General features: G+C 28.4%; 1 protein-coding gene across 1 annotated transcript in view; it reads left to right on the top strand.

Moving 5' to 3' along the window:
• LOC142323328 (kinesin-like protein KIF3B) overlaps positions 1 to 19,939 on the top strand; it is a 49,050-nt gene extending 29,111 nt beyond the window's left edge. The window contains exons 9-16 of the mRNA XM_075362814.1: positions 2,230 to 2,362; positions 4,413 to 4,603; positions 8,664 to 8,858; positions 9,943 to 10,137; positions 11,536 to 11,759; positions 14,313 to 14,541; positions 15,818 to 15,984; positions 19,627 to 19,939. Of these exons, the coding sequence (XP_075218929.1) occupies positions 2,230 to 2,362; positions 4,413 to 4,603; positions 8,664 to 8,858; positions 9,943 to 10,137; positions 11,536 to 11,759; positions 14,313 to 14,541; positions 15,818 to 15,984; positions 19,627 to 19,723 (1,431 nt within the window). The 3' untranslated portion in view covers positions 19,724 to 19,939. The remainder of the gene's footprint in view (positions 1 to 2,229; positions 2,363 to 4,412; positions 4,604 to 8,663; positions 8,859 to 9,942; positions 10,138 to 11,535; positions 11,760 to 14,312; positions 14,542 to 15,817; positions 15,985 to 19,626) is intronic.
• The last annotated feature ends 404 nt before the right edge of the window (positions 19,940 to 20,343 follow it).

Below are 20,343 nucleotides of genomic sequence, written 5' to 3'. Positions count from 1 at the left end.
CAGGAAATTTTTTATTATCTAGAAAAATAAGATTAATCACTAAATATAAATTGTTCTTAACCCACAAAATTTAGAATGGTTACAAACGCTGGGAGATCGCACACCAAACACCAATTCTGCGTGCTTGTAATGGTCGTCCATGAAACATCTGAGGATTTTCCTAATATTAATGCATAGTTTGATGGCTAATTATTTTTTAAAAGACAATTTAGTAAACTTGTAATATTTTATGAGAATAATTCAATTTTTTTTTTTTTTTCATTTGTTGATAAATTATAAAAATTTTGTCCTCGTAAATTCATCTCTTTACTTTTAGCATTAATATGGTGTAAATTAGTGGTGGTGAAATTTCTCCTCTTTACTACAAAAAAAGCTGCAAAAAACAATGATGTGCTTACTTAACATTTTCAAAAATACAATTTTTTTATTCAATATTCAAAATAATCCTAAAAAGATAATCAGTGAATTAACTATCAAGTGAATTATTCACTTGTGCAGTTCTGGGGATTGTATGTATGAGCATATAGCATTGCTTTTATAGTACAGTATGTTGCACTGAATAAGCTTTGTTTCATGCTTGTACGTTCAGGATTTAGACCCATGCTTTTTTTAACGTATGAAACCACTCGTGTAAGAGTAGTTCTAAAAAATAGCATGTATTATAAAATATTGCTTGAGAGAGTTGTGGCAAATTGGTTGTTGTATAAAACATGAGCATAAGGTAGCTGTTAAGAAGACAAAAAAAACAGTTTTGCTTCAGTCTCTGGTTGACCGTATAATAACTTATCCTTTCCACTTTCCAGTGTGTTGTCTGTTGATTGATACATTGATACCTTGCACATAGTATGTAGTTAATTGTTTTAGTAGATTACTAATATTGAAAAAATACAGTTACGAGGATCAAACAAAGAATCAAAATACCAGTTAGTACAAGTAAAATAATAATAGTTTTTTACATGATAATTTTAATTTTTATTTTTCTATATATTCTTGTTGTTGACTGATGATAAAAGAAAATAATACAAGACTTGGCTGATAAATTTTGCACATATATGTATAACATGGGCATGAAAAGAGTTATTGGAATGAAATAAAAAGTGAATAAAAGTACAATACCTTAGCTACAAAATGCAGTATTTATTTTTCAATATAATCCCCATTTACACTGATACACTTTTCCGAACGTGTGACAAGTTTTTGCATTCCATGACTGAAAATTCTGGTGGTCTTTCTCAGATCCAAGTGGCCACAGTCTCCTTCACCTCATCATCAGTGGTGTACTGATTACCTTTGAGATTCCTCTTGAGATGAGCGAAGAAGTGGAGGTTGCATGGAGCCAAATCCAGTGAGTATGGCGAATGCGGAATAGGCTCAAACTTCAGCTTGTAGAGAGCCATCAGAGAGTTTGCATGGTACCCATTATGCACAGATTTTGCTGTAACCCAATTGCTCAATAATATGGCCTACTCGTTCTTTAGATATGCCCAACTGAATAGCAATGCGTTGTTGTGTGATTTGCCGTTCACTTTGAATCATCCACCTTCTTCGATTTTTCTCGTCAGTCATAGAAACTGGTCGTTTGCTGTGAGGTGCATCCTCAATTGTCACTTTACCAGCTTCACATTCATGAAATTTCAACACCCACCTATTCAGAGTACTGTCAACAGTTTCACTACTGTAAACCACTTTTAAATGATGAAAAATATTCATAGGATTCACATTTTCTGCTGTAAAAATTCAATCACTGCATGCTATTTTAACTGTGTTGACATATTGGCCATACTCGACTTCATTTTAACTGCTACTGAAAACAAACCGGTAAACGGAATTCAACGCATTACTGCAGGTTTGTAGAGGGGAATTTTAACTATCGTATGTTGCCATGCCCAACTCGATAGTACCTTTTGTCTCCAATGTAGCACACTAGTGTGCAAAACTTATTAGTCAAACCTCGTACTAACAAGCCATCTCACTGGCTGGCATATTTATTTTAAGGAGGACATACAGAACTTGTTATATTCTATGATGATTTTTGATCTGGTGGTTATTTTTTGTTGTTTGATATTGTCTCTTAATAATGTAATCAGTAGTATTAAAGTTTTTCCAATATATTGAAGGGTATTAATTAAAAATTGTTATATAAACTAAACCATTAATTTTTGTTCTTATAATTTTCTGACTGCAATATTTTATTTGAATAATTTTTTTAATTCTCTTTAAACTTTTCAGCCAGAACGTTTGAAGGAAGCAAGTAAAATTAACCTTTCTCTATCAGCTTTAGGGAATGTAATTTCTGCACTTGAGAATGGCAATAGTACTCACATTCCCTATCGTGATTCCAAACTCACTAGACTGTTATCTGGTAAATATGTATAATTTGTATAAGAATAGTTGATTAAATAATACTTATATTACCATTAATTGACAAGTCATGCAACCTGTTATCCACATTTTTTTTTTTTAAATTGCTTGATAATGTCCTTATTATATCTGTACAGTGAAGTTTTGTCTCTTGAGTATAGCATTGTTGGTTACAATTAATTATAGAAAACAGAAGTATGTTTGTTTTGGAAATTGATGTTTTCCATTAGATAAAAATTTGTCAGGTTCATTTGATCCTAGATAATATCTCTGGAGATTTTTCTAGACAGTATCGTATGAAGTTCTCAAAAACAGATGAAGCTCAGCTAAATCAGATTTTGGCATTTCTAAAATTTAGTTTTTAAAGGTATCTTACAAGAAATTTGACTAGAAAGTTGTATGACATTTCAAATAATGTTCGATAGACATATTGTAAAAATTTAAGGTACTTATATTAATGCCACCACAGCTACAGTTTTATTTAAAATCAAAGTAGTCAATTGGATTTCAGTGAAAAATGAACAGTCTTTAATAATTTGAATAAATGGTTATTTATATTTATTTTTTTATAAATATAATTTAACCAAACTTAACCTACGCTCGCTTCACTCGCTAACCTTGACTAATTAACACTGTAATTTTTTGAGTATTTATTTAATGAATTCAGTAATTATTGCAATTATAAATAATTGCAATTTAAATAATCAAAACACTCCTGTTAATTAGACAAGGTTAGCGAGCGTAGGTTAAGTTTGGTTAAATTATATTTATAAAATAAATAAATATAAATAATCATTTATTAAAATTAATAAAGAGACTGTTTTGAATCTATGTTAAACTCTATATCGGCCCATTTTCCACCGAAATTCGATTGACTACTTTGTTTTTAAATAAAGCTGTAGCTGCGGTGACGTTAATACGTAAGTACCAAATTTAATTTTTGTAAGATACCTTTGTTTAAGTGGGTATTGTAAATAAAGGTATCTTTATGTAAGATACTTTGGTTTTATTGCTTGATTTGTCTTTAGTAAATCAGGATACCAGTACCATTCACTTACATTATCAGCTTATGAGGAAGATATATATTTATCATTCAATCCAATCAACGTTAATTTGATGCAGGTTTTTTTTTGGGGCAGTTAGAATTATTATATCATAAGGTGCAAGGAAATTTTTTCATTTCCTACTTCAAAAAAGTATAACTAGCATTCTGGAAATATATTTGTATGAATTAGTTCTAAGATTACTTTCTTTTCACATTTAATCCTTAGAATGTAGATTTGGTTAGCTTATTTGTATTGCTATTTTTGTGAATATTCATTTTAAAAATAATTTGATGAATTTAACATATACTTGTTTTCAGTTTACAAATATTAAAGTTTATTCATTGCTAAGTGTCAGCCGTTTATTCTTTCAGGGTGCCTCTCACTTCACACCTATATTTTTGTGATATAACCACTCTCAGTTGCGTATAGTAACTAATTCAGTTCCAGGATATTAACTGCTTGTCTAGAATGTGATAATGATAATCTGTATTGTTACTTACAGAAATCCTGGTTTTATTTCTTCTTTATTTACCTGTGTTTTCAAATTATGACTTCATTGAACAATGGCTTACTCTTAAATATACATTAGATTTTATTCATTGCAATTTTAGTCAGACCATTGAATTGGTTTATGATCACAAAAATTGTTTTCATATTTGCAGATTATTTTTTTTTAGTTATGTATAAATTCATACACATGTGCCTGGCATTTATGATTACCTAAAGTTACTTTTCTATTATCAGTTGTTTTAACTTACAATAAGTAATAATATTGCGGATGAAAAAGGTGTTTTATCTGCATAAAAAAAATCTGTGAGGAAAGCGGTTATGAAAGGTTACAGCTAATTTTAGCAGCCTTTATCTTTAAATGAAAGTTCCTTAAATTAATGTTCCTCAAATTAATGATTCTTGTCAAAGAAAAGGATAATTGTATCAGAGGAGGGATGCACTCCTCACATTTTCTAAAATCCTTATTGTTTGCTTATTTTGTTCTTTAATTTTTAGATTCCTTAGGTGGTAATTCTAAAACTCTGATGATTGCAAACATCGGTCCTGCTAGTTATAATTATGATGAAAGTTTGACTACTCTTCGATACGCTAATCGAGCTAAAAATATAAAAAATAAACCTAGGATAAATGAAGATCCAAAAGATGCTCTGCTCAGAGAATATCAAGAAGAAATTAAAAGACTTAAGGTAAGACAATTTTATGTAATGAAGGCAAAGTGAAAATTATTTTTTCTGTTTAGTTTTCATGATAATGCAGTATTTTTATGCGTAAAATTTTGTGTGTATGTCTAAAACATTTATCTATGTGTAGAAAGATGAATTTTTATAGGAACTTACATGTGTAATTTTCCATTATTTCACAAAACCACTGCTTGCATTTGTTAATTTTTGTATCCTATTTTACGGCATATCCCTAAAAGAATCATCCAATTTTAAAATGTCATAACTATTTAGCTTTTAATTCATTTGATCAAGTGAAGTACTGTTAGGAAGAGGGAGCTCTCAAGTTTCATGCGGTTGCCGCTAGGTAGCACCAGAACTTCATTCACTTTACTGTTAGAGAAAATGGCAACTCTACAACAGAAATCATTTTGTGTTCTACAATTTGCACAGTGTGAGTCTGTAAGTAATTACTGTTCAATGTGATTTCCATTGTGAATACTGTGCTGAAACTCCTATCCCTCAGAGCATTAGGCAATGAACAGCTTAAAGACATGGGCCATCTATGTAAGGGGAAATCATCTGGTCGATCTCATATGTAGAACGCTTCCATCAGAGTTTCTATGTGACCCCCAAAAATCAACTCGCCGTGTCAGTAGACAACTAAACATTCCCAAAATGTCTATCTAGTGTGTTTTGCATCGACATTTGCTTATGAAACCTTACAGGATTCAGTTACTGCAAGCTCTTTATGAAGATGACAAACAATGATGTGTGGAGTTTTATCAATTCATCCTTAACAAGGTGGCAGAAGATGGCAACTTTGTTACGCTTAGTTTTTAGTGACGGCTACTTTCCATTTAAGTGGGAAGATAACCCGCCACAATGTTAGAATATGGGGTATGGAGAAGCCACATAAATTTGTACAGCATGAGAGAGACTCTCCCAAAGTTAAAGAATATAAGCTCTCTCTCCCCCCTCTGTCCCTTTTTGTGTATGTGTACATGTGTGTAATGCACATTTTAAGATATTTTTCCTTTGAAACTATAATGTATAAAAATGATATCTTTTTTGAACTAACCATTTATTTTTGATTGTCTGTTAATACTTTTCTCTCCATGATACAGGCTCTGTTTTTGTTGGTGACAGCTTATATGCCATGAAGCAGTTACTTGTCTATAAATTCCTAACTTTTTACTTTTCATCTCAGTATATCAGTTAAGATACTTCTGAATTGAAAAAGAATTCAATCCAGACCAAAATTTTAAGCTAATCATTTATATTCATATTTGGATAAAAATAAAACCATTTTTTTTTTTTATTGCTACATGAATTTTATATTTATCAAAATCCTAATTTGTTGTCTACAACTTTGCGCTTCAGTGTTAAGTTTAATTGATCTTTTTAGTAGTATGTATTTATAATTTATCTATGGAACGAATGGTGGTACACTTTTTTATCACTAATTGTGTTTAGAAATTAGCATTATAAACTTAATTTTATTAAATATTCTTACATATTTATAAAAATAAAGCAAATTTGTTATATTTGAAACTGTATTTTAGAATTTTCAGGTGTTGTGGTACAGATCTAAAATAAAAATAGTACTGATTTTTTTCATATAATTTCACATTTGTGTGTCCGAGAACAAAAATCATTTTAGAAATTAAGTAGAATTAATATTTTTACGTCATTGATAAAGATTATGAAAATTGCTTAATATTTCTTTTTATGTAGAGTGTTATACAAGGTAGGTTCAAAACATTCCTGGAATTAGTTTGTTTCAAAAATTGTTTACAATAAAAATTTTTAGAATGAATTTCCTTAAAAGTAGTTTCCTTAGACAACTGCACATTTTTGCTGTTTTCTTTAAAGTTGTTGGAAACATTCCTCAAATCCATTTTGAGATATCTCTTCAGTTGCTTCATCACATTGGCTGTCACATCAAAGGTTTTCTTGTATCTTTTCCCCTTCAAAGCATATTTCAAGTGAGGAAACAAGTAAAAGTCAGCTGATGCCACGTTGGAAGAATAGGGTGAATGGTTCAGATTTATTATATTGTACTGCGCTAATATTCTTTAATAAGCTTGGAATGTGCCAGTACATTTTCGTGCAGTTGAATCTAATTCTTTGCGTTTCCATTTTTCAGGATGCTTCTTACTGCATTTTGTAAACAATTAAGGATATCAATGTACATTTCCTTGTTCACAGTCTGCCTGTCAGGAATGAATTTATAGTGAACAGTACACTGCAAATCAAAAAGAAACTTCCAACAAAATTTTTCATTTGCTTCTGTCCAAACAAAATTTCTGTGACTATAGAGATGATGATTTTTCACTCTGACAATTGCATTTTGTCTGTGGTTCATATAAATAACACCATGTCTCATCTCCTGTTGTGATCATGGTCAGAAAGTTTGATTTTGATCTGCCATAGTGATGAGGTTTCATGCCAGTATCATGCGAACTTCTTTTTGATTTGGAGACAGCATTTTTGGAACAGTGGGCTGACCAACACAATGCTTGTGCAGATCATTATGAAGAATACTGAGGCCACTTCTGACTGATGTCGAACCTATTGAAGTTATTTCCATGGCAGTTTTTCTTCTATCACTTTGAACAACTTTTTCAAAATAAAATTTATTTTTCTGAAATGTAAACTAATACCAAAATTAAGATATGTATTGAGATAGATAGCATAAGTTTTATCATTTTTTGTTAGATTGTAGGAAATGTTTGAAAACTTAATCTTTGTAAACTGTGATTAACTCTGTATTGTAATCATAAGAATCATTCTAATTTGATTTACTGTTTGATTTGGGTTAAATGTAAACACAATTTTACAAAAAAAATGGTTTTATGCAGAACAGATCTTATGTAAGTACTGCTACTGTCTTGATGATAGTAAATAGCTCTCAATAGCCTTTCTGTAAAGATGAGTTTCTATTTCACAGCTTTTTACCATTCACCCACTTTTATACCATTTTACATGATACTTCAGGAATTCATCCTCATCGTTAAGCAATTCTCTTATTTGTAAAAATTCTAAATTCATCATCCTCCTCTTTATTATAAAGTTTGAAGCAACAGGTCTTGGAACAAGGTTCTCAATACTTCTTTCCTTCTCAATTTGCATGAACCAGTTAACTATTAATCATTTAAATCCACTGATTTTAAATGATTTATCATTTTTTAAAATAAAAACAAACATTGATGATAGAGGCTGCAATTGCACTAGTAAATAGAAAGTTCTTTTCATTCTCTTCAATCGGTTTAACCATTAGCTGTTAAGAAATATCTACACCTTTATCCTTTGTTTTTATTCAAAACCTTATCTTTTCATTATTTATTTGCATTTTTTCATTTTCTAAAACTAATGTTTCTGGGATTTCTTGCTCATTTGCTGCAAATTTTCAGTTATATTAAATAATTTATTTGATTTATGTGCCAGCATAATTAACATCAAAGCACTCTTATTATTAGAAAAAAAATAATATGAGAATTAAAAAATCTATGTAAGAAACAGCAATCTCATAATATTTTTGTTTAACTGTTCTTGTTTGTTAGCAAACTGCTGTCATGTTTTGTTATTAATATAATTTTTTGTTAATGTCATTATTTTCATATAAAATGTTAAAAAATATAAAATGCAATTTTCATTTTTCCTTGCTCTGAAATCAGTGATTTTTATTGACACTTTAATGAAAATTTGAATCTTTCAAAATTCTATCAAAAGAAATTATTTTCTTGTGTGGTAGATACTTATCTTCTTTTTATCATTTAAGTCATTTTTGGATTAACTTAATCATTATTTAAACGAGCTATTTTATTTTGTAAAATGCTCTTATTTCATTTTATGAAAAGTTATACGCACAAGATTTATTAAATAAACCTTGTGATTTAGTTATTTTAATATAATAACAAGTTATTAATATAGCTATATTATTATAATTTTTTTGTTGATTTAGTTACTCCGTTATGATGTAGTTTTTGTAAAATAGTAAATTTATCACTTAAAAAAATAATTTTTTTTTCATAATTTAATACTCTTTTCTATCCATTAATGTAGTGTTTAATAATTTTTATAGGCACTTTTGGCTGAACGTGCAAATAATTCCCAACTCACTAAAAAGAAAAAACGAAGAAAATCTAAAGTTTTGCAGGAAGATTCAGAAGGAGAATTGGAACCATATAAAACTCATGAAGAGATCCTTCATGAAGAAGAAGAAAAGTTAACGAAAGCAATTGCGAAAATGAGTAGTGAAAAGTTGTTATCTGATGATGTAAGTTGGTCTTTGTAATTCCTTTCAATATGCATTCATTTTATTGTATTAAGGAAACATTTTAATAGCATTTTCATTATGGTATATGTAGAGTGAGTTAAAATTGATTTTTTTTTTGTATATAAACGTTATTAAAATAAAATTATTGTAAATTGTTACAATTGCATGAGTTAGTATTTTATTTTACAAATACTTCATTGAATGGTGGAGGGAAGTTATGTGATATGATGTTAAAATAGGACCAATACTCTTTGTGCCATTATATTTATTTTATTATCCAGCACAACTTGTATTAATATAAGCACATCGATTATTACTGTTGTCAGGTAAATCACATAAATTGTGTTCAGAAGTAATTCATAATTAGTCATTTTTATTACAGTAACTTTGATATTATTTAGAAAATTTGATCTTATTATTTTCATTGCCAATATATTCATTTTATATAAAGCAATACCACTTTCTTTTTAAGAGTTGTCACACATTTATGAATAAATAAAAAAATTTTAAAAAATGAATACACATTAAAAGACAACTCCATAGAATTTTAGTTAGTTTTTACATCTTCAACCATTACAGAATTATTTTTATTAAAACATTGAAACATGTGTAACATTACAGCTATATTGTTAATAGTGTATTTAATCAAGAATAAAAAAAACAAAGAATGTACAGATATATTCTTTGCTACTTTGCATGCATCCTTTTTTTGTTGTGTATATGCATTCTTTATATGACACATTTTTCAAAATTTTTAGTATATTTGATATTGTAGAAACAACAGTATCAATTCTGCAATGTTTGGATTTTGAACTGCACCATATCTAATGTAAAAGTGACAATTTCTGGTTCCAGAAATCTACATGACTGTGTATAAAATTTTTAGAAAATACAGTATTTTGATAACGCTTAAGATCATGCTGCATCATCATCATCATCGTCACTTGAATTTATTCCAGTATGTGTTCAAGTCGGTATTTAAAAGAGTTGGGATTAAAAAACTAATAATTTTATCTGTGTAGTAAAGCTTTGTAATTTATTTTTTGGTGTTTTATTTTAGCAAAATATTGTTATTATTTTACAGGAAAAGAAAAAGATGAAAGAAATGGAAGAGAAACGAGCTAAACTGGCAGCGGAAAAATTGTTTGCTGAAGAGATTCGACAAAGAATAAAATCTATGGAAAGTAAATTACTCTCAGGGGGGAAAAATATATTAGATAGGACTAACGAACAACAGAAAATGCTAGAATTACAAGCAGCCGAAATAAGGGAAAGAAAGGTGAGCTGTTTTAATAATAATTTTCATGTTATATTTAAATTTTTGTGAATTTTTTTTTTTTATTAAAAAGTTTAAGTGAAGCTGAATCACCTAGAAAGGTGAATAATTCACTGAATAAGATGAATTATTTATCTTCACTGAATAATTCAGATAGCATTTACTGGGATCTTATAACTTTGACCTTATAACTGGAATCTTATAACTATGTAGGGAACGTAAAAGAAAAATTTACCGTTTTTAAATGTTTAAAATGTTCAAATTTAAGATTTTTTAAATGTTTTTATTTATTTTTTATCAGACTAATATTGCCATAGTTGTATTTAACCATTTCAAAATAACAGTTGCTTCTGCATCCTGTTGTACTCCTCTACTGGTAACACAAGTGCATTCCTTTGTAACTGATTTTTAAATATTCTCTCTTTTTGAGTTATAAATTTTTCAAATTCTGACCTGGAACATTTTTATAATTATTTTTAATTGTAAAAGTTAATGTTATGTTTTCTTTTCAGTATTTTACTTCATTTATATACAAATGGTGCATAAACAAATACCGTAATAAAAGTCTTAATTGCTTTGAAATTCCTATAAGTTTCAGAAGAAATTAATCAAAATTTCCAAATATGCTTTGTATCAATTTTTATATTGAAAAGGGTATGAAAATTAACTTGTACAAATGAAAAATTTGAGTTAATGTTAACATTTTGCCAAGTTTAATGTTTAAAAACCATTAAAAAGTTAAGTTAATGTATAAGGCAATTAATCTAAAATAATTTTAAGCAGGAGTTTATTATTGGTATAATAAATCTGTTTATATTTTGCCTTTGGTTTTTTGTTATGTAAGTTGTTTTATATTACATATTTTTTGAAGAGTGTAGGATAACACCTCTGTATTCTACGGGATAGAATATAGTTAGATAGAATATGGGGTAACAGTTTACCTTACTAAAAGCTGTACTAGAGTAGGATTAAATGAAGTTTTCTGTCTGAAGGGAAGCTACTAGTTAATATCTTATGATAGTAACAGACCTTTACTCTTGTAAATACAAGTTGTTAATCTCTTCATAGTCCAAACAGAGTGAGGAAACTGTTAAGAAAGTGATTGTAACCTTAACTCTGGGTTTCCCTTTGAGGTACCTAAATTCCATCGAAAACTTCTTCTTTTTTTCGTTGTAGCATTATTCAGCCACATTAGCAGCTTGAATATTACTGTTGATTAAAAGTTGAACGGCGTAATGTTTAGTTCAGATGTATCATGTGAGTATACGTGATGTATAAATTTGTAATATATAGTGTAATTACTTTTATTATTGTAATATTAATATTTAATATTGTAATCTACACTTAAGTAAACTGGTTGTATTATGAAATTCTTTAATAAAAATAAAATAATTTTTTCAGAGACGTGAGATTGAGATTAGACAACTTTTAGAGTTGCAAGAAGAGACTGCTGAAGAAATGAGAGAAACATATTTAAATAAACAGCATGAGGTTGAAGTAAAAACAAAAAAACTGAAAAAATTGCTTCAAAAATACCATGCTGTTAAAAAAGAAACATCAGATATTATAGAAGAATATAACAGAGATAGACGAGAATTGGAAATGACTCAGAATGAACTCATGAAGTATGTAAAGGGTTATTGATTTTGAATATTATCGTTTTTATTTATATTAAGTTTTATTCAATTATTCTACCTTCAGGTTTTCAGTGACATAAAGCCCTTTGAATTCAGTACTTTTGAGAAAACTTTTACTGAGATTAAAGATGTTCCCGTTTTTGTTTTGTTATCTATCAGTCTGGTGAGTGGAGTGATTAATGTTATCACTAGTCTTAAGAGCTGATGATGCAAGACTGGGTTCAAACTGTGTTAAATACGTAGTCTTCTACATCAGTTTGAATACAAGTATTTCTGGTATACTTAACCTTTCAGTTCCTTGTATAACATAAGGAATGGTTAGCTTGAGGCCAGACAAGACCCACTGAAAAACTGCAGTTAAGCTCACAGCTTGTTTTAAGGTATTACTGTGATGAAATAATATTAATTTTTTTTTTTTTACTTGATTATAAAATTTCTAATGTTTTGGAAGGACCTAATTTGTATAACTTGTACTATTAAAGGTTGTACCAAAACATTATTTATTGAATCTTTGAAATATGTATTTAGTCTTACATTGGCGATATGTACTTTGCTTAAAAAGTAGAATCAAGCTTATTTACATCAATTTTTAAATTCTGTAATATAAATATAATAACTGTTCTAAATGTATTTTCCAAGACTTCTGAAAAGGTTCTATATACTGTTATTTGTAGTTTTGTCACACAAAATAAATGAATGCCAGCATGGAAATCTCTGCTGTAGCAGAGCTGATAAGGAAAGAAGGAAATGAAGCCAAGGAATTTAAATTGGCAACGCCAGGGAAAAGTTGCCCAAGAAATGAAAATTCAAAATTTTCCTGTGATAGTTTTGACCAGTTAGTAATCCAAAATACCGTCTCTGAATTTTATGTGGTCAGAAAAATAGTTCCTACTGCGACGAAACTGTTACTGGCCATAAGGGAAAAAATTAATTTTTGGAATAGAGTTCATTCATTAAGAAGATTGTTGTAGCAAATGGGCTTTCGGTGGAGAAAGTGCACTAACCAAAGAAAAGTAATCGAGCAACAAGACTTCGTGAATTGTTTATACATTTTATTAAGAAATAGAGATTGGAAGATAGATCTATGTTTACCTAGACGAGTCATGGGTTGATAATTTAACCTTTATTAAATTCTGGCAAAATGAGGACATCGAAGGATATGGTGACCGATACTAGTTCGTTCAACTGGCTTATTATTGTTTATGCCGGTATAAAAATTGGATTTATTGAAGATACAAAACTTATTTTTAAAGCAGCTCAATCATTGGCAATTTTCACAGCCAGATGAATTCAGTGAACTTTTAAAAATGGCTTAGTGAAAAGTTAATGCCAAATCTTCCAGGGCAAAGCATGATCATTTTAGACAACGCATCTTATCATACCATCCAGATAAGTAAGAAGCCATCAAAGCTGAAATTAAAACCTGGCTTTCAAAGAATGATGCTCCATTTAGAGAAGATATGCGAAAATGTGAGCTACATTTATTATTTGAACAACGCCAGAGTGAAAAGAAATACAGAATTGATGAAATATTAAAACTGAATGGCCATTCTGTATTGAGACTTCCACCGTATATGTGTGAGTTAAATTCACTTGGGCAAAAGTAAAAGGATTACTGAGAGAAAAAAAAAGGGTCTGAAGATTAGTCTCTGACAAACTTGGAAGACAACACAAGAAATTATTAATTCTGTGAATGAAGAAGACTGGAGTAAAAGTTGCGGAGATGTGGAAGATGTTGAAGAAGATTACTCGAGAAATGATTGTCTGATGGAACACATCATAGAAAATTTGGTCACATTAGCGAATGATTCCAGCAACAAAACACAACTGATTGCAATGATGTCAATAATGATGTAACTGGTGGCAGCGATCTACTTGAAGAAATTCTATCCAAAGAAGAACCTAAATAAAGAATATTGGCACCTTTCTTATTCCTTTCCCTCATAATCGTACCTTTTTATTAAATAAATAAGTAAAGTTATTTAATATATAAAAAAATAGATTAATAAAAAATTTCATTTATTGAAAAATATTTAAAAAAAAAATAGAAATATAAAAAATTAAATAATACTATAGTATATTATTTTTACATGGTGTGTGTGTGTGTGCGCGCGCGCGCGTCTGTCTGTCTGTCTGATAGAGAGAGAGAAAGAGAGGAACGATAGAGCCTGAACAGTAGGGATAATGTGTATGAATGAAAAAATTATATTTTTACAAATGTATAACTAATGCTTTTATCACATAATCTTCTTACAAGTGTGAACTAGCCGCATTCCTCAGCCTAGCAATCATTACAGCTCGTAGCAGTACTACATTCATCTTGTAAGAAAAAAAAGATTGGCCAAGAATATACATGCACATCCATTATGTCAAACTATTAAATAAAATGAAATTAATTTAATCACTATTTATTTAATAACACTTTTAAGTTGTCTTATTCTTGTTTAGAATGCAGTATAACATTTCTTTTAAATTTTTGTGAGTTTATATTGTTGTGATGGTTTTGTGTTTAATATTATTTATGTACTTTTTTGTACACAGGGCCCTTAAATTAAATATGATAATTCTCGAAAATTTCATTCCAAAAGAGGAAATGAAAAAAGCTATGGCACGTTTGTATTACGATGAAGAAGAAGATGTATGGAGGACTATGCCAGAATCAGAACCTACAGAAGTAACTGGGAGGTTGGTTTCTGATCCTTCATTAAGAAGGCCAGAAACAGACTACTCACGAACAGCCGCTAGAATGGGTCTTAATAGCAGATATCGTGTAAGCAATATTTTAAGTGTACTTTGCACACATAATGCATTATTTGTTATTAGTTTATCTCTCAAGTTGAAGGTGTACTGTTTTGTCTTATTTTTTTGTTTGACAGATTTTTCTAACTTTCACCCCATGAATAAATACCTTAATTTTTTATTTATTATCACTGAAATTATCTGGTGTGGAGTATTGTATAAATGCATGCACTAGAATCATAGTCTTTATTGGATGAAACTTAATGCTTGAAATTTGTAAACACATGTTTTTTTTAATACCTTAAAGTTTTTAATTTAAATAAAACTTAAAAAAACATTTAATTCCTTTACTATGCTGTACTCTTTAAATTGTGTACACTTCTAGAGTGGTTCTGTATTTGCATTTTTGTTTATGTAGTTGTGTTTTTACTTAGCAATATTCTTGTTGAAATAGGAATGTATTCAGCCGAACATCTTAAGACATATTATCTTGACAGCTGTTGTTGACAAGCTAGGGTATAAATTTGTGAGTAATTACAGTATCGGTGAGTTTTGAGTTGTACTGAACCGTTTTTAGAAATGTTATAACTGCTGCCATTTCAAATTCAGAATATGAATTAGATTAGACTTAACTGAGATTAAAAATGGACTACTGTAGTTTCGCATTGTAATTTATCCTAGGTACCTATAAATTCCATGATTTTCTTAGATAGATTTTAAAAATGAAGTATTGTAATTAGATGACCATAATTTTATTTTTTAATTGAAAATTATATTTAAATTATAATAAAATGTTCCAGAATAAAAAAGATATATTTATAATAATTATAATATTGATTAAAAGTGAAATTTGTTCCTTTTAAATATTATTACCTACATTGCCTGGTGGTAAATCTTTGCAGTTTTATTAATAGCCAAACTTTTATTCAACTTTCTTATTTATTGGTTTCATCACCACAACATTAGCAATTTTTCTTAGCAGAATTTTTTGTGTTAAAAGTAGAAAATGTGAGGTTTTTTTATTAGAGAATTTGGCTAGTTTTATCAATGATGACCTTAATTGGTTTATCCCATAGGTAGTATTAGGTAATTATTTTTTGAGATCTGTTTCAAATTTAGTAAAGAGTGTCCAATAACTGCTTTACTACTAATATTTTTGTAGATATAAAATTCCATTAACAATTAGTATATTACTATATGCAATAACTGATTATTTTCAATTAGTAGTGTTATTTATTCTTATGTTGAAGAAGACTTAAAGATACCTTTTAACATTTTTTATTCAAAAGTATTGGATTTTTTTTTAGGGAGAAAATATTATATGTACTGAGCTGGAAAAACTTGGACGAACAACACGTAAATATGAAGGACCTACTGTGTCCCCTTCAATCAGATCAGTTATGGAAGCAGCTTTACAAGTTGAGGATGACATTGATGTAGATGCAGCCCCGATTACAAAACGCCACTACCCCAGGTATGTAATGAAAATGTATTAAAATGAGTCCAAAAGGCAGTTGATTAAAAAGAGGTGGATCCAGATTATGTCAACTTTATTTCTGTATTTTTTATTGCTTTTAAAAACATACTCTTTGAATGGTTTGGAACACTGGTACTTGCTATTTTACTTAATGGTCTATTGAGGACTGTTATTCCTTAATTATTGAGCATCTGGATGGATTAAAGAATGTTAAATTTAAAGAGTTTTAAAGAAGTTTTTGTAGTATGATGTATTTTGTAAAGAGTTATGTATATCCCAAACTGTCAGCTTCTTTCCTCTGTTTGGATAGTAATGTATAAGGGGTTATTGGAGTATAAGAATTTACAGCTCAGTTCCTGAATGAAGACCATTGGTGTATGAGGCAGAGAAAATGGGAATAGTCATATATTGATGCAATTTAGTACCAACTAAAAATTAATTTCTTTGATACTTTATTAAAAATTTGATATTTCAACCTATATAAAAATGTCCTGTGTATTTTTGTATTCTACCACACTTTATTGCAATTGTTTTACTGTGAACAGTACAATTACCCAATTTTGAATTATTAAGTAAAGGAGTAAATCAATAAAAGTTACGGAACACAATTTTAAATAATCTCTTAGAGAAGTTAAACCACACTCTTGAAACTAATTTTATCTAGTAGTAACTAATGAATGACTTTAGTATTGACATTTGAAATGTTGAGATCAAATTACGTTAACTTTGATGAATTGTTTGTAAAAATTGTGTATAAAATGATTTATAATCATTTATAAATACTTATTTTATTTAATTGACTTCATATTTTGTATATGTAATAGTAATTTTAATCTTTTAATTTTTATTCTAAAAAAAAAAAAGAAAAAAGAATTGTTTGATATGTAATTTTATATAGTTTATATACAACTGATTATATGGGATCCCACGAAAGTGTTATTGGAGTAAAGAAAAAAAATAAAAATAAAATAAGTGTCATTTCATTTACTTTGTAATTCTGTACTTGGGTTGTTCAAGTTGGTTTTTGATTATTAAAAAAAAAAAATACAAAATATATATATAAATAGATTATTAAATAAAGAATAAGAAAAATAACCAACAAAACATTGTTATTACAATAGGAACTCTATAAGAATATATTAAATTGTAATTATTTTTCTAAAATCGATCCTTTCAGGTATCGTATTCCTCTGCACTAAACAAATTATATTAATCCGATCAACCCAAGTACAGAATTAATAAAATAAAATCAAATAAGGCGACGCCTACCTTATTCCATAATCCAAGCAAGAGCGGTTTTGCGATTACCTTGCATCATCAGTTGCTCTATATAATTTTTCAATTCATTTGTTCCAAATTACATATTCAAATTAAAAACCCTATACTATACGTGAGGTTTAAAATTGTTAAAAGATCCTTTTCCAATTAAATTAAAACCGAAATAAAACTACAATTTTTTAAATTCAAAAATTTTAAATTGTAAATTAAAATTAAAACTTTGGCCAGCTAGTCTACATGAATTTCTATTTTGTTTTTATTATTGAGTTTAATTTGACTTTTAATTTAATTTTATTAATGACTTCTTATGTTATATATATATATATATATATATATATATATATATGCAATTTTTAATTTTAATTTACAATTTAAAATTTTTGAATTTAACAAATTTTAGTTTTATTTCTGTTTTGATTTAATTAGAAAAGGATCTTTTAACAATTTTAAATCTCACGTATAGTATAGGGTTTTTAATTTTAATGTGCAATTTGGAACAAACGATTTGGAAAATTATATATAGCATCTGATGATACGAGGTACTCGCGAAAGTGCTCGTGCTTGGATTATGGAATAAGGTAGGTATCATCCATTTTATCTTATTTTATTAATTCTGTACTTGGGTTGATCGGGTTAATATAAATTCTAATTATATCATGTGTACCAGTAACAATATTTGTATATAGGTTTTGTAGTAACAAATTTAGTAGTAACAAATACACATGCTCAGACCACTGCCTTTTAGCAGTTAAGTGAACCTGTACATTGCATTATAAGGACTTGTATTGTATGATAAATCATATTCTAATAAAATCTCCTCTCATTCAGTGTGAATACCACCTTCCCCATCATGATTCTGGTAAGAAATAGTGAACATTTACATGTCTAAAAAATTAAAAGGTTTATTAAAATGCATCTACTGTCAAAAGGTTCTGGTAGTAACTTTTAAATAAATCTTTAGAATATATCATGTTATTTTTAAATTAGATGTATAGCCCAATAGTATACTAACTTATGGTTTAGATTAGATATGCCAATTTTGAATTATAAAATTGAGAAAGAATCTGTAGCAGTAGTACCAAAAGAATTTTATATTGACTGCTTTTATCAACAAACCGATATGGATTTTGACTTTTAATTTTTAAACCTACTAGCTGAAATATATAAATATTCAGCTAAAAAATATTATCTGTAATGTTAAATTAATGGGTAGTCTATTAGTTATTTTTAAAACATATTCCATTTAAATCCATTTAAACAGGCAATAATTATTCTACATTTGATTCACCTGAAAGTGAAGTGTTAATGTTCCATGCAAGAATATAAAATTATTTAATTCTTACATGCTTAATTATTGCAGTATCATTACCTGAAATATCTTAATGCATTTGTTAAAAATTTAGGTGAATGAAAGAGGTAAGTTTTGTTGTAGCAATTAGGCGTTGTTAAAACCTCAGGATACATTCCTTCATGGTATTTGTGATATTTAATCCCTGGTCTTTATAATATTTAATTCAGGAGAAAATTTATCTTGATTGATTAGGAAATAATTCTCACTGAATTTTTTTACCGTAATGCCTACACTTTACTATTTTTTCTGTAAATTATACAGGAATAAAGAAACTTTCCTGTGGCTGCTTCTTCAATAAATGAATGTCTGTTCCGTACTTTTTGAAATCAAGTTTTGTAATTAATGATTGCTCATTCTATATTTTATTATTTCTGTCTGTAGGATGCAAATTATACTATTATCTTTGTGTTTGTCTTTACTTAGTTTATCTCCATCTTCTGTACTTAATAATGAACACAAGAAATTTACACCATTCTAATATTAAACGGCACTCAGATTGTCATGTTTGTATGTTGATTACTAAAGGAATAAAATGGCAACCTTACACAAACAAAAATTAGATTTGTAAAACATGAATCTTGTTTGGGTATTAAAATGAGAGAATGGAGTAGCTTTGTTGAAAAAAATGAAAATACTGGAAACTTCCACAAAAAATGGGAGAGTTAGCCCACATATAATATGTCAAGAATGAATGTCATTTGCTAGATAATGACTTAGTTTTTGAGGTGACAAAGACACTACTACTTTGTTGAGCTGTCTATTTTTCATATTAACCTTTAATCTTAAAGAAAGATGGAAATAAATAAATAACAGATTTTTATCAAGGTACAATTGGGTTGTGTTGAGTGTAGAGTTAGCTGATGCTGCTGTAATTTTTTATAAATATTAAGTTACTCATAATTTTATTTTACTATTTAGAATAAAAATGTGACAAACCCTTCTTTTTTTAAGAAAGATTTTAAATGATTGGAAAGTAACTGTAATTGTAAATTTAATTTTAACTTTTTCAGATACAGAATTCCTTGGAGGTCAAATAACACGCACAATGTGTCAAAGCCATTACAACCTCCGGTTTATCCTAAAACTCGGGGTTTGGTCCCTAAGTAGCTCTTGCGCCTTGTGATGATTGCTTCACGAGAAAGGGAATCTCTCAGTGTTCTTATTATTACTGCTGCTGTTTCTGCTTTCTTTTTGTATTATTTTTTTTTCCACCTGTACAGATAATAATTTATAATTTGTAAAGTTTTCAGTAATCTTGTTTTCTCTGTGTATATTATTTTTGGATTATTTGTGATAAAATTTTTTGTGATAAAAAGAGTTAGCAGTTTTTCTTATTACTCTGTCTTTCAAAGTGTATATTATTATTTAACCTTTACAATGAGTTTTACAATTATTGTAAATGGCAAAAAACAATTCTTGTTGGATTTCTATGATTATCTAAAATCATAAATCATCAAAATCTTTATCCTACATTCTTATGTTGCAAATGTAGTTTGAAATTTGAGTCTGCAATATTTTTTTTAGACTTTTTAAGTGATGTGAATAAACTATAGTAATTATTGGTAAGTAAATTCTTAAGAAAAGTAAATAACCACTCAATTAAGTATTTTCTTAAAAGTAGGTGAATAAAAAAAAATGAATTTTACTTATAAGAAAATTACTGATAATCCAAGTATTTGCATGTAGTGTATGTACAGTATTTCTTTTACTTATTTCTAAGTGATTAC

Source organism: Lycorma delicatula, chromosome 4, assembly GCF_047948215.1.
Source record: "Lycorma delicatula isolate Av1 chromosome 4, ASM4794821v1, whole genome shotgun sequence".
NCBI classification, from domain to species: Eukaryota; Metazoa; Arthropoda; class Insecta; order Hemiptera; family Fulgoridae; genus Lycorma; species Lycorma delicatula.
Note: the sequence above shows the minus strand (reverse complement) of the source record. Positions and strands in the feature narration are given on the sequence as shown.